The sequence below is a fragment of the Orbicella faveolata genome, unplaced genomic scaffold (assembly GCF_042242905.1).
Source record: "Orbicella faveolata isolate gen_17 unplaced genomic scaffold, um_ofav_v1 contig_25, whole genome shotgun sequence".
NCBI classification, from domain to species: domain Eukaryota; kingdom Metazoa; phylum Cnidaria; class Anthozoa; order Scleractinia; family Merulinidae; genus Orbicella; species Orbicella faveolata.
Genome location: NW_028301553.1, coordinates 22269692 through 22285812, shown reverse-complemented (window position 1 = coordinate 22285812; position 16121 = coordinate 22269692). Strand labels below are relative to the sequence as shown.

Genomic DNA, 16121 nt, shown 5'->3' with positions numbered 1-16121 from the left:
AAGTTCTACGGCCTTATGTCCATGCAATGACATGTCCCTTTCAGTTGTCACATAAACTTATCCAAATGTGTTGTTGGTACTTTGGCAAACAACTAGTGCTCATGCTCAAAGTATACAAATCAAAGACAGGGTTGCCTCAGGTCACGGAATGGTCAGGGAAAAACAATTGTTCAAGGTCAGGGAAAAGTCAGGGAATTTTATTTTGAGTCAGGGAAAACTGACATTTTGAAGAAAAGTCAAGGAAAATTGAAATAATTTAACTCGGCTAATTTAAATACCATTGAAGGCTGTAAGAAACATTAGGGATCACTATGATCTCAACGATATGTATGGGTTATTGACCAAGTGTGAAGTCAAGATGGCTGGATATTGGCCAAGTTCTTTCGTGTGTTTATGGACCGAGACGGAGTTGAGGTCCATAAACTCGCTAAAAAAAAAAACGAGGCCAATATCAGCCCATCTTGACCGAACAAGCTTGGTCAGTAAAGGCTTTATTACATGGCTTTCGAGGAAATTTTTCTTGCGGGACACGGCGGGTAGTCCCGAGCGGGCAAGATAGCCCCATCTTACCCCCTCGGGTAGCCAATCACATCGCAGGATTTGATTCATCTTGCCCGCTCACGGAGCTAGCCATATAATGATTTCCCTTAATCAAGAAGGGAAATTTGTTGAAAACTTATCAGTCATCATGAACGAGTGGGAAGAGTGGCTTTAATAGTTTAAGAGGAGGCTTGAGGCCGCTACTATATCGGACATTTTGTATTTATTTGGTCAGGGAAATTTTCTTTTTATATGGGAAAAGTCAGGGAATTTTGAAAAATGATGAATTGAACTGAAGGTTTATACTGTATTTAGGCTGAAATCTAGCAAAACAATAGTGCTTCGAAAACCTCGATCAAGTTGTTTTCAGCCAATTGTCAATCACATGTCAATGACATTTTGCACAGGAACTGGGGGTTCTGAACCCATAACAATGAAACATTGGTTAACACTGCACCAGAAAAAGAAGTCAAAGCGGATTGGTTTGAACTGGCAGATGCAACAGAGCTGTTTGGTGCATTGTATGGAGCAGGTTTCATTGATCTTCTGTCGAATGACCTGTCGCTGATTATTAAGGACATCTTCTGTTGCTCTTCTGAGACTGTAGAATAGCTGTCGATGGATTTTATTCTTGTGTCCTGAAGGTTGGGAGATGTCAAGAGCAGTTACATTCTCGTGTCTGGGCGTTGTAATTATCGTATGAGGAGCAGAGTGGTTTGTATGCTTTCCCTCAAGATTTACCGGGGCAGCCATCGTTTTCATAAAGTTACCCAGTGACTGTACTTTACGTGGATGTCTCTTGTTGAAACCAGATAGTTCCTTTGCGATTTTTCATCACTGCCAAGTAAAATGAGTCGTCTGGCCTTCTTCATTTCAGGTGACTGCCTGGCGAGATAACTCTTGAAGAACTTAACTGGACATTTTTCAGTATTAGTGGCGTAGATCTGAGGATTGAAGTATCTTTCGGGACCGAACTCTTTCGCACCGCATCTTGTCTTAGAGCTCCTCTCAATATGCCAGATGATATATTATCAGCTCCTTCTCTTTGTAACTCCAGGTCACCAATCAGAACTTTTCTCTTGCCGTCTTTAGCCCTCCAACCGAAGTGCATGGTGTTATTGAGCCACACGGTAAGAATGAGGGCCTCTGGAGAGTGATCACCGAGTTGGTTTGCCAACCAGAGCTTCTCCAGTTCATCTTCATTAAGACCAAGAGGTTTGTTTGGGCGGTGTCCTTTTCCTTCTTGACGTAACTGCTTATGCTTTGATTCAAGCGTTTCTCTGGTGTTTGTAAACTCGTTTTCCTTGAACAGGCAGTAGTGTTTGCCGAGTTCACTCAAATGGCGACCGCAACTTTTGGAAGGACGATAGCGTACCTGGCTCAATGTTAGTGGCCTCTTGCTTTTTTTGGATAAATTTGCCTATTTCAGCATCATTCAACACGTCTGCTGTTTCAGAAGTTGAAGGGGTCGTTTCATTTGTTTCACCTTCTGCAGTAAGTTATTTGTTATCGGCCAAATTTTCAAAGTGTAGGTCAAATTCAAGAAGCCATTTAAATTCATGATCGTTCTCCATTTTGTTGTCCTTCGGACTGGGCATCGTACGGTGTCCATGTCAACTGGCCTGTCAAGCAGGTTTTCTAGTGTACAAATAACTGGTATACAATATCACTGTATATTTGCACTCGTTTCCCGTGTTATTTGGATGATATTCATTGCAGTTGGACAATAAGGTATTTTATTCTGTTACAAATATAATAAGTCAACCTGGAACACCAAATAGACCTAACAAAGCAACATAAGTTATTTCACTGTTTCTCTCGCTAGTTGTACACTGTTCTTTCAAAAAAATGTTGTATGAACTTGCAAAAGGTCTTTCGTTCAGCTTTGTCAAGTTTCAAAAGTAAGAAAAATTAGTACTACAATCCTGGAATCATGGCTATTTGAGTTAATAAGTAAAAATGTTGGTGTTTAGTTAGTTAGTTATGTTCTTTTTACCATGTAATAAATGTAGAACAGTAAACCACACAGTCCAATCCTGGCCCTCTCTCTGTCATGCAACACTTACCCGACAGCGTAACGTTGTATGGTAGGTTAATGTCGCTGAAGGCAAATTGGAAATTATTAGTGTTAAAACTAATGGATGGAAAGGGCCGCTGTGAGGGGAGCCTGGAGGCCGCTACTTTGCTTATTTGGTCATGGTCTGTGATATCTGTGTAGCTGATTCAGGAGAACATTATTCCAAAACTGGGAAGATAATAAATGCTGGTGTTTTTTGGTTCTAATTTTTTTTTGTCAATTCTTTCAACACTTTCGATCTTCAAACCACTACAAGCATCTTCAAGCTGTCTTTGCCTGCGTTCTATTTTTTGAAGCGGAAATCAGAGGGTAACTGTCTTTAATGACTACAAGTCTGTGAAGATTGTTTAGCAGACCAACTTACATTTACGTAATAAACACGCAAGAGGAGCAACAGAAGAATCATTGAGTCATGTTTTTACCCTGGAAGCCTTCATCACCTTTTAGGATAATGGTCCTTTATGTTGTCTTTTTCTGGTTTTAAAATGTCATATCGCTCTGTTGACTTTGGCTCGTGTATTGGGCATGATCTTAAGGTATGGTTGTATTTTCCTTTCTTTAATCTCGGCCCCGTGTGCCTCAAAACATTAGTTTATCCGTTGTTAGTTATTGATGTACCCTTTTTATTTTCAACTACATTGTACATAATTATTTGCTATCAGATAAAGTGTTCTGCAAAAATTAACATGACTTACAGTTTGGTAATGAGCTTGCAATGCACTACTTTAGATCACATTAATACTTTTTTCATGTATTTACTTATTTACTAGTATAATCTGCCTCACACACCAGCAGTATAGCAGCCAAGTACACTATTAAAATACTAACACTTGGTTAATTTTCACATTAAAATGAAAACGTTAACCCTGAATCTAATATATTAATTACTCTTACACATTTTAGTTTAAAAGCTGGATTAAGGCAACAGTTTGTGCTTGTATTGGCTTTTTTTTTTTGCCATGCACTGAGATGCTAATAAGCCCTTCGTTGCTTTTACATTAATCACATGCACAATTAATGTATCTCCCGTACATTTCTTAAAGATATGTTTCTATTTGCATTACTCTCTTTTCAAACATTTTGAACTTTTAGAATGATGTTTTGTCGAGTGGAATGTGATCTTTTCTGTTATCTACTTGTAGATGCACCAAGCAGCACAAACCTGATAACTGTTCCAAATAACACCACTTTGCTACGTGAGAGTAACATCTCGTTAAACTGCACTACAGATGCCAACCCTGATGCTCATATTTATCACTTCTACTTAAATGAAAGTCTTATTGGCAACAGCAGTTCAGGTGTGTTAAACACCACTGTAATGGAAGATGGAGTGTACACTTGTGTTCCTATAAACACAGTTGGCACAGGAGTCAATGCTACTGTCAGTATCACTGTCGTCGGTGAGTTACCTTAAACTCGTTTTTAGTTTTCATTTTTCTGTGCATGACTGTAGTGATTAGTCTGGGTAATCACACCAGGCTGAGTAAAATAAAGGATAAATATCGTGCAATTTTCAGAAATTGCGCAAGTCGAGCAGCGATCTGTGCAATTTCTGAAATTTCCGTAAACAAGTGATATTAGTCCCTAATTTAACATAGTGGGAAAATTTTGTTTATTAGAAAGCTGATGCAAGCGCATATTTTGTAGGAGACCATTTCAGTGTTCGGTAAGCGTCAATGAACTGTAAGTGGCGCAAAAATATTCTGAATGAAAATGGTCTTTACACAGCAACGCGGCTGAAAACCTTCGCCATTAATGAACAAAAAAACTTTTTAGGCCAAGTTTAAGCCTGTATTTATACATTTTGAAGACATTTAGAAGTTACTCGAAGTCAGATTCCTCAGTGAAGATCCTCTTGTTTGAGCCGTTCTTAGCCTCACTGAATCTTGTGAGCTTTTCTCAGCAAACTATTGCAGCGACAGTAGGTTCTTTTAATATACTGTGGATGACTTTGATGGTTACAGCTGATTCAAAACACTGGCTGGATGCGGAACACTTTTGTCAGTTGTTGTTGAAATTATCTGTTCTCGTTCGTCTGCTTCGTCGTAGCTGTGGAGTCCTTAGGCTGATGTTTGGACTGTGATGTTCTTTATTTATTACGCACTTCGGTTCACGGGAACTTCAATTACGGAACGGCAGAACAGGCTGTCCGTTTTGATTTCTTTCGGTCGGTTTTCCACTTCTCTACTTCAATAAAACGTTCTTTCCTTGATTTGTGTTTTTTAGTTTCTGCATGTTGGCTCATTTCCCTTGGTTCATTAATAAATTCACCGTCAATTTTTTTTTGATACTGGACTCCATTGCGGCAAAACAATAGCGGAACAGTTTTTTCTTCACCGTTCCCTAGCCATCTGAGAGGCTGAGAGGCTGAGAGGCAGTCATTTTGTGGCAACATTGCCCTTTAGACAAGAGGAAATTAAGAAAAATGCCCTCTTTCTCGGCCAATGACAATTCAGCATTATTACCTTTCATGTTGAAATCCACGTCATACTTTTGTAAGTTTACGCTTTTCAATTGATTTTTGATTATAGAGCCTCCATCAATAACAATCCCCAAAACAAGAGAGACGGTAGACGAAGGTGACAACATCACATTAACTTGTACTTCATTTGGTAAACCTTCGCCTGTCACAACATGGACTAAGCTTGGTAGTTCTGAGGTGCTCTCGAATACATCATCACTCACCATTGTGAATGTAAGCAGACCTGGGACACCTGATAACATGATCCAGTATCGGTGTACAGCCAGTAATGGAGTGGAAACACCTGCTACAGCCACAGTGAATGTCACTGTTCACTGTAAGTGAATATTGTCTTGAATACTGAATCATTTCATTGCTACAATATGACTAACCCTAAGGTACATGTAGAAACTGGTTGTCACGGAGTACTGAGCACTAAAACATTCATGATCATTCAGCTGTACTGATTTTCTTGACTTTAGTTTCAAATCGGAGAAAGCCAACTAATGAACTGCACAGTTGCTTCAAAGCTATGTCCAATTTTTTTCATTTTTAAATTGGAAAATAGTATTTTCCAAGATGTAAGTGTGGAGCAAATCTCACACCTTTGGTCCTACGCTCCTCTGCACTTTGGCTTCCTGTTAGACTTTTCAATTCCACTGACCAATGCATAAAGCTTTCACAACTACTTGCGCACTGAAGTTGTACCGAAGTAAAGTTATTGGAGAGGTAGAAGGCAAAACGATTTCCCCATCAAGTGATTTGCTTTTCAGTGGCAGTATTTGTTATTTGTTCTTTGCACTTCTGAGGTAAGTACTCAATGTCTGACCGTAGAAATAATACAAATGAGAAGATTTTCACACGAATGTCTCTTAGCATAATTGAGGAGAATTGGAATGCTGCGTTTTGCAATAATTACGGTACTGTGTATTATTATATATGGACATAGCAGAAAAATATTTACACTTGTTTAATTTTCAACACATTGAAACGAAAATGTTAACCCAGTAATCAATATATTAAGTATTCTTGTATTGAAAGGCACATTTTAGCCCAAACGCTGGAGTGCTTGTTGCATTGAGCACTGAGGTGCTAATGTACAGTTTAGCCAAGCCTATAAAAGTGGAGCTCCCATAAAATACTAATCGTGAATTCGACACAATAACCTTTAAAGAAATTTGCCAATAAGCTTTCACCAAACGAAATTAATTGAACAACAACAAAAAAAATCAGGAAATGTACATAAACACAAATGCATATCACTAAATCTGAGTATCAAACAGCAAATACCGCCTCAACGAAGGATGACCGAATGAAAAAAAATGTTAACGAAAATTTGTTTAAGAGTGATTACCATTGAAGGTAAAGCCAAGAAATGCATGTAGAAGCTGGAAAACGTCCGAAATAACTTTTAAAGACTTGCGGTGTTCAAGTTTAATAATCATTCAAACCAAAGCATAATTTGAATATTACATTTTTTTTGCCGATGGCATGGCAGTCATTTTATCGGCCGTAGCTTTACCAGTCTTAAACCAATAACCTTTAAATTAATTCAACCAAGTATTTCACCAGACTGAATTAATCGGACAAACAAAACGAGAAAATCTCTAAACTCTGTAAACACATTATGCATCACCACATACGAGCGTCAAATATAAAATGGTCTCTTGACCTTTCTTGCATTCCAACCGTGACAGAGGAAGAAATTTTAGCAGTCTATATGAAGCGGCTGGGCCTACTAACACAAAGAAAACTTCAAACCGCGCCTGTAGTTTTTACAAAATAATACAGTTTTAAGATTATTTTCAGACGAGGTTATCGGTGAAAACCGACAGAAGACTACGCGTTTACAATATGCAACTTGCATTCCACAAAGGGACTCCACCGTTTGTGTTTAGAGATAAGCGATACTGAAACAATGAAATTTATTAAATGTCTCACGGCATGGTTTGAAATCAGGAAGACTTAAAAACTGCTGTTGAAGATAAGCTTATCTTGCCAAAGCAACTTGATAGTTTTTTAAAGAAAACGCTGCGAAATTTTCTACAACAAAGAGTTACTTACCCCAATTTGGCAATTCACTTCATGGTGAATCCTCCAGACAGAAACTTCCAGGAAAAGTAGTGAAAACGGAACTAGACTAATCTTTTCGATAGATCAACGAATCAATTTTTCGGTTATTTTGCCTCCTTTCAAAAGCCCTCGTTCGATCTCATTCTACTTCACAACATTATCAGGTATTACTTCGTCCCCTTTCTCTAGCCCTGGCTTGATCTACTTCACGACATCGTTCAGTGCTGTTTTGCCTCCTTTCTCTAGCCCTCCCTTTCCCTCTTTTGCGATTTTCTTGGCTACTTCTTTGCCTGTTAATTCTTGCTCTCGGTCGTTCTCTTTCATGTTCTCCTTCAGTAACACCCTGTCTTGAAAACGTAATATCAACTCGGCTATCGTTTGTTGACATAACAACGGAAATAATTTTCTTTTTGAGATCTTGGTACGTAAAGATGGCATTCTCGAGCTCCCCTGTTCGAGTTACTGTAAGACTCCCCTCCCCTTCCCCGAGAGTCTATACTGACGGACGCTCGCTTGCTCGTACGGTGACGTCATGCCCAAATTTTTTAGGTTTGATGGTTTTACCAAAATTCCTTACCTTCAGGTACTGGGGCGCTTCGCCCGCTGGAACTCCGTCACCAAGCCCTTTAGTTTATCCGCTACTTAAGAAACGAGAAAAAGCCCAGGGCAGGTCGCATTTCGGAGTGGCTTCAGGGGACAAAACAAAAGATGAGAAGTCATCCTGCCCACAGTTAGGGTCCCCTAAGGCACTGCGAGACGAGACTCAACCCAGATTTCTTCTCGTTCCTAAAGTGACTTTATTTTAGGGACATTCAATGCATTAACGTAAACCACATGTACATGTATGTCTTATCCATTGTTTATGATATGTTTCTATTTGCATAAAAGATGCTGTTAAAAGATGTTTTATTTAATGGGATGTAATCTTTTCTTGTATCTGCTTGTAGATGCACCAAGCAGCACAAACCTGACAACTGTTCCAAATAACACCACTTTGCTACGTGAGAGTAACATCTCGTTAAACTGCAGTACAGATGCCAACCCTGATGCTCATATTTATCACTTCTACTTAAATGAAAGTCTTATTGGCAACAGCAGTTCAGGTGTGTTTAACACCACTGTAATGGAAGATGGAGTGTACACTTGTGTTCCTATAAACACAGCTGGCACAGGAGACAATGCTACTGTCAGTATCACCGTCGTCGGTGAGTTGCCTTAAACTTGTTTTTTAGTTTCCATTTTTCTGTGCATGACTGTAGTGATTAGTCTGGGTAATCACACCAGGCTGAGTAAAATAAAGGATAAATATCGTGCAATTTTCAGAAATTGCGCAAGTCGAGCAGCGATCTGTGCAATTTCTGAAATTTCCGTAAACAAGTGATATTAGTCCCTAATTTAACATAGTGGGAAAATTTTGTTTATTAGAAAGCTGATGCAAGCGCATATTTTGTAGGAGACCATTTCAGTGTTCGGTAAGCGTCAATGAACTGTAAGTGGCGCACAAATCTTCTGAATGAAAATGGTCTTTACACAGCAACGCGGCTGAAAACCTTCGCCATTAATGAAAAAAAAACTTTTTAGGCCAAGTTTAAGCCTGTATTTATATGTTTTGAAGACATTTAGAAGTTACTCGGAGTCAGATTCCTCAGTGAAAATCCTCTTGTTTGAGCCGTTCTTAGCCTCACTGAATCTTGTGAGCTTTTCTCAGCTGACTATTGCAGCGACAGAAGGTTTGTTTTTAATATACTGTGGATGACTTTGATGGTTACAGCTGATTCAAAACACTGGCTGGATGCGGAACACTTTTGTCAGTTGTTGAAATTATCTGTTCTCGTTCGTCTACTTCGTCGTAGCTGTGGAGTCCTTAGGCTGATGTTTGGACTGTGATGTTCTTTATTTATTACGCACTTCGGTTCACGGGAACTTCAATTACGGAACGGCAGAACAGGCTGTCCGTTTTGATTTCTTTCGGTCGGTTTTCCACTTCTCTACTTCAATAAAACGTTCTTTCCTTGATTTGTGTTTTTTAGTTTCTGCATGTTGGCTCATTTCCCTTGGTTCATTAATAAATTCACCGTCAATTTTTTTTTGATACTGGACTCCATTGCGGCAAAACAATAGCGGAACAGTTTTTTCTTCACCGTTCCCTAGCCATCTGAGAGGCTGAGAGGCTGAGAGGCAGTCATTTTGTGGCAACATTGCCCTTTAGACAAGAGGAAATTAAGAAAAATGCCCTCTTTCTCGGCCAATGACAATTCAGCATTATTACCTTTCATGTTGAAATCCACGTCATACTTTTGTAAGTTTACGCTTTTCAATTGATTTTTGATTATAGAGCCTCCATCAATAACAATCTCCAAAACAAGAGAGACGGTAGACGAAGGTGACAACATCACATTAACTTGTACTTCATTTGGTAAACCTTCGCCTGTCACAACATGGACTAAGCTTGGTAGTTCTGAGGTGCTCTCGAATACATCATCACTCACCATTGTGAATGTAAGCAGACCTGGGACACCTGATAACATGATCCAGTATCGGTGTACAGCCAGTAATGGAGTGGAAACACCTGCTACAGCCACAGTGAATGTCACTGTTCACTGTAAGTGAATATTGTCTTGAATACTGAATCATTTCATTGCTACAATATGACTAACCCTAAGGTACATGTAGAAACTGGTTGTCACGGAGTACTGAGCACTAAAACATTCATGATCATTCAGCTGTACTGATTTTCTTGACTTTAGTTTCAAATCGGAGAAAGCCAACTAATGAACTGCACAGTTGCTTCAAAGCTATGTCCAATTTTTTTCATTTTTAAATTGGAAAATAGTATTTTCCAAGATGTAAGTGTGGAGCAAATCTCACACCTTTGGTCCTACGCTCCTCTGCACTTTGGCTTCCTGTTAGACTTTTCAATTCCACTGACTAATGCATAAAGCTTTCACAACTGCTTGCGCACTGAAGTTGTACCGAAGTAAAGTTATTGGAGAGGTAGAAGGCAAAACGATTTCCCCATCAAGTGATTTGCTTTTCAATGGCAGTATTTGTTATTTGTTCTTTGCACTTCTGAGGTAAGTACTCAATGTCTGACCGTAGAAATAATACAAATGAGAAGATTTTCACACGAATGTCTCTTAGCATAATTGAGGAGAATTGGAATGCTGCGTTTTGCAATAATTACGGTACTGTGTATAATTATATATGGATATAGCAGAAAAATATTTACACTTGCTTAATTTTCAACACATTAAAACGAAATTGTTAACCCAGTAATCAATATATTAAGTATTCTTGTATTGAAAGACACATTTTAGCCCAAACGCCTAAACGTTAAAAGATGTTTTATTTAATGAGATGTAATCTTTTCTTGTATCTGCATGTAGATGCACCAAGCAGCACAAACCTGACAACTGTTCCAAATAACACCACTTTGCTACGTGAGAGTAACATCTCATTAGGCTGCAGTACAGATGCCAACCCTGATGCTCACATTTATTACTTCTACTTAAATGAAAGTCTTATTGGCAACAGCAGTTCAGGTGTGTTTAACACCACTGTAATGGAAGATGGAGTGTACACTTGTGTTCCTATCAACACAGTTGGCACTGGAGAAAATGCTACTGTCAACATCGCTGTTGTTGGTGAGTTACATTAGTCCTGTTTTATATTTTTCTGTGCATGACTTTAACGATTATGCATGAAAGGTCATTCTAACTATCCCACATGATAGAATAAACAGTACTTCAGCATTAACTGAGGAGGATACCCCCCTCAAACATTTATAATCAGTTAATTTTCTTTAATGTTGTAGCATTTAGTTTTTTATTGTTTAAGATTAGTTGTCCAACTGGATAGAACTGTGTGGTTTATGAGAAAGATTATTCAAATGCAACAGAGCTAGTGCCAATTGCTCTTGGACTGCTTGGGCAACATCAGCTTTCAAATAGAGTGGTCTTACGTCAAAATATTTAAAGTAAACATAAGGCATCCATTTTCTTTCCAAAATGTGGTCCTTGTGCTTTCTGTCTCTTCTTTTTTGCAACTGCAGTTGCACGAAAAATTACATGAAATGCACGAGATACACAAGTGTTGCAACGTTTTTGTCGAAGCAAGTGTTGCACAAAGTGTCTGTAAAGGCGAATTCTAAGGAAATCTGTGCAGGCATATTTTTTCATTCTTTTAAGAAAAAATGCAGACATAGGCATTTTTTGTCGAGATTTAAGGCTAGTCATCTGTGAAATATGCATTTCTAGCCCCAGTTTTTTCTTTTTTTTTACTTCAGCAGCCCTTGCTTAGAACGTCTTTTTCCATATAGTCCTAATTGGGGCTAAACACCTTTGTATTTGGTAGGCACCGTCTTAAACAAAATTTAAATTACATCCTGGGTCCAGTTGCAATAGATTCCAATTATATTTTTGGTAGTTTACTCTTTTCAATTTACGTTTAATTGTAGACCCTCCATCAATAACAATCCACAAAAAAAGAGAGACAGTGGAGGAAGGTGACAACATCACATTGACTTGTAATGCAACCGGTAAACCTCCGCCTATCACAACATGGACCAAGCTTGGTAGTTCTGAGGTGCTCTCGAATATGTCATTACTCACCATTGTGAATGTAAGCAGACCTGGGACACCTGATAACATGATCCAGTATCAGTGTACAGCCAGTAATGGAGTGGGGACACCTGCGAGAGACATAGCCACTGTTACTGTGCATTGTGAGTCAGTGTTTTTGAATGAGTATGCTAATTTATACAACACATTTTCTTTCATTTCTTAAACCTGTTCTGTAAAAGAAAGGAATTTATTTATGTAGAAAAAGTGAATTTTGTAAGAATACAATGAATTGTGATTGCGAGCTTTACAAAGGAAGCTCAGAGTGATGTTCCATACCGATTGTCATTGGAAGAAAATGATTATGATAAAAATAAAGCACTTACTCGATGAGTTACCTAATGAATCTGTCATCTTTACAGTGGAAGGAAGTTGAACTAACCATAGAAGAGGATTTCAAAGTTAATGTTTATTCTTCTACAGTTTGGAGTCCTTGGCCAGTGGTCTTGTATATGGATCACATTTTATAGTAGTACCCTGTACTGGTGTAAAGTATGGTCTAGACTGGGACAGCTACTGTATTGAGCTCTCTGTACACGTTTTAAAGATGTATATCATATGTGCCCAATATGGATTTGTAACTTTTAAAGAATGCTTCGTGTACATTTGAAAGTAAAGTTACCAAGAAAGTAGTTCAGCACGGCTTAAAGATCTCCTGTGGATGTTTGTAGTTGTTAGTACACCATGCCATTGATTGCCAGTCATTGGGGCGTTTACTGTGCATGTATGGTGGTTATTGTAATACCCAAATATTATATGTCTGTGTCCTTTCAGCTGTTTAAAGCAGCTTGCATATTGTAAATATTAAAAATTTAAAATAAAATATGAAGAATGTAAAATGTAGTGCTACAAATTAAAGTACATCAATGGTCTGTTGATTACTTCTGTGATAATGTGAACTAACGCTAACTAAGCTGTAAGACGTCAGTCAAAGTGAGTGATGTGATTATGAATTATGTAACAACTTATGTATATAATCACGAAGTTTGAAAACGTCTATATAGGTGTAAATTAAGTCTTTTTTTCTTTTTACAAGGACCAAAGTATGTCACGTCATAATTCAAGAAATAAAAAATTGTAGCATTCTAAGCACAATACTTTGTGCATTACATGAAATTGGTTAGCTATAAACCACCTTTCATGTTACGCGAGTGTTGTTTTGGTTTTTCTATACTTTGTAGATAATAAGCAAGTGCCGTTGTTTATATTTTAGTATTGGTTTGTCATTATGCTTTATGATATCTTTGCTAAGGCCTGTCAAACATGTTCATATACAGTAGTTTTGCAGACTCTTTTCTTGATCACCAATACCACTAACTAACTGCAGTTAGTTAATCTCCAGACCAGCCCAAAGCAGTAGCCACTTATTGGTTCAAGTATCCTTTATTCAAATTTGATCTAATCCCACAGACTCAAAAACGTGTTAAATTTACGTTTATAGCACACAAAAAAATATCACATGAAATGGTAATAATCATGAACAATAGTTTTAAAATAGTAATAAGTATTTTGCAGTGCCACATTAATGAACTTGCAGATAAACTGTAGTTGTTACAAAATAAACACAGCACCCTTTGTAAATATTTTGTTTAGGAGATTATCGAATCTCTTAAATAATCGTTATTGCTCTCACCTTCTGAAATATCAAATTGCATTATATTTTTGTGCTCAAATTGCTCTAGCATTTTCCAGTGAAACTACCCTGCTGTCTAACAAATATTGCATAATATGTTACCAGTCATTTATATGTGATGTCACTTTTCTTCTTTTTTTTTTTGAAGATGCACCTGATAGAACAACCCTCACAACAGTCCCTAGTAACAGGACATTACTTCGTCACAGTATTTTGACTTTAAACTGCACAACTGATGCCAGTCCTGAAGCTGAGTATCATTTCTATTTTAATGGCACGTCTATTGGTAACAGCAGTTCAGGTGTGTTTAACACCTCTGTAATGGCAGATGGAGTGTACACTTGTGTTCCTATCAACACAGTTGGCACAGGAGACAATGCTACTGTTAACGTTACTGCTGTTGGTAAGTTGATATCCACAGACCCTTTCCATAAATCGCTGCCAATTTAAAATTCTTTTGTATGCATTTAAATTAGCTTTCGTTTAAGGGTAAAACCTCTTGTAATACAACAAAGGTCCTTTCCTTTTTTGTAGGGGTTTACATTTTGAATAATATTATAAACCATGCGACTTCTTTGTGCTCTCATGTATAATGAATAGAAATACTACAGATTTAGTAATTTTTGTACCGTAAAATCCCACGTTAAAGCCCCCCTCCCCCTCCCCCAGTTATACCCCCCGGATATAAGCCCTTCTATTTGCCAACAAAGATATTATTCTGGATGTAAGTCCCCCAGATATAAGCCACCCCGGATATAAGACCAGCTAATGTTTTAGTGCGTTCCTTTTGCGTTTCTTTACAAACATCAAAATTTTTCATAGAAAGTTATACGCTAGTAGGGTGACAATAGGGTAATAGGGTAATAGCTCTAAATGTAATGGTATGTTACTTTTAATTCGTTTCTCAGATATGTTTTATCTTGTCGGTCTGAAAAAAAATTTATTCTACTTATATGCCCCCGATATAAGCTTTGACGTGGGATTTTATGGTCTTTCATTCGGTTAGTTGAGTGAGATTGTTGAGCGGTTTGGAGCTGACTTACTAACCGATATAGGGGCACATATGTCAGCTACGCAGATTTTGCTATACCTTCTGTCTGCATTGGTATTGCGATCTTCTTATAGTCTTGCTTAGTACGAGAGAGACCTAAATGAAACGTGTTATTGTTGCTCACTTTTACCTTCTAGAATTGGTTACAAAATTAACATGGCGGCACTGAATTCGTTTGTACGCCTCGAAACTAAAAAAAACAACACTTCCATCAGGAATCAACAGTAATCTTGTATCGCTTGCCGTGTGCTCCATTTAGGCAACTTTAAACTATACACTAAGTCGTCTAGCTTTGCATGTAACAGGGAGCTTTGATGCAAGCGATTAAAGGCACGTAAATTTTTTTCGTATCTGTACGGATTTTTACGGTTTAAAAGTTGTAACTCGCGACGGAAGTGGAAAAATTATTGCGGTCTATTGCATGTAAAGTATTCACGGGCAACCCTTCACGATGAATACGAATGGTCTAATCAACAGCAATGTTAGTTCCATTTTCCCTTGTTTTTCTTATAGAATGGCAAAATCACGGTGCAAAACTAATTGCTATTTTGAGATGCCATTCCCGTATTAAATTTGTGGTGTTCATGGGATAAAATATTTATGTCTTATTATGGAAACGAAAGGGCCGCACTAGGAGAGTTTTGGGCAGTACGGGACGACCGTAAGGAGGCCCTTACAAAAATATCGTGGGCCTATGTTGCCTCAAGAGCCCTCAAGAGCGTGGCTTATGAGAGATTTGTTATTCGGCTAGAAATGTCCAAATGGGAGGCGCGGTGGCCTCATGGTTAGTGCGCTCGCCTCCGGATCGAGCGGTCCGGGTTCGAGCCCTGGCCGAAGACATTCCGTTCAGTTGTGTTCTTGGGCAAGACACTTTACTCTCACAGCGCCTCTCTTCACCCAGGGGTATAAATGGGTACCGGCGAACTTAATGCTGGAAGTCGCCCTGCGATGGACTAGCATCCCACCCAGGGGGAGAGTAGAGATACTCCTAGTCACTTCATGCTGCAGAAACCGGATTGAGCCCCGGCCTGATGAGGAACTTTGCTTGTATGCAGACTTTACCTAGAAATTTCTAAAGCAATCCCACTGTCTTGGACTGGTAAGACACTGTTAACTTGAAGCACGTAATCTAATAGAGGGCTGACTTAACGTTTACTCGCATATGAACAGAAGAAAAAAGAAGAGAAAGTTGGAAAAAAAATATTCGGTTTTGTGTAAGTTAGTCTTTCCTTTTAGAAACATGAAAAATAAAACTACGAAAAATACGTTGGTTCATCCGGGACACTGCCCAGGCCAACACTTTTGAGCAATCGAGCAATCTGATTGGTTGATTTTAGTTGTTTACCTCGTTAGCTAAGTCCTGTGATGAAATGCGATATTGTCTCAAAATCGTTATTAGTTAATAATATTATTGTCATGTTTTTCGCCCATTTATTTGTTCCGAATGATACTATGCTCTCCTTCTAGATTTACTTGTTACAGAAAGTGCTTGATTTATTCCCTGTCTACATGCGTTTGCCTCAATAAGGTATTCCGTCACCAAGTACACAGCAACTGGGATATACGGAAACATTAACGAGTTGTGGATCGGAATCACTGATCTCCCAAGTGTACAGAACTAAGACCCCTTCTTTTCATTATCAAGACAAGGGAGAAGTTTTATTTTC

General features: G+C 38.4%; 1 protein-coding gene across 1 annotated transcript in view; it reads left to right on the top strand.

Moving 5' to 3' along the window:
• LOC110047876 (hemicentin-1-like) overlaps window positions 1-16121 on the top strand; it is a 60256-nt gene that overhangs the window by 26052 nt on the left and 18083 nt on the right. The window contains exons 4-10 of the mRNA XM_089294635.1: window positions 3760-4017; window positions 5149-5415; window positions 8099-8356; window positions 9487-9753; window positions 10538-10795; window positions 11608-11874; window positions 13552-13806. Of these exons, the coding sequence (XP_089150761.1) occupies window positions 3760-4017; window positions 5149-5415; window positions 8099-8356; window positions 9487-9753; window positions 10538-10795; window positions 11608-11874; window positions 13552-13806 (1830 nt within the window). The remainder of the gene's footprint in view (window positions 1-3759; window positions 4018-5148; window positions 5416-8098; window positions 8357-9486; window positions 9754-10537; window positions 10796-11607; window positions 11875-13551; window positions 13807-16121) is intronic.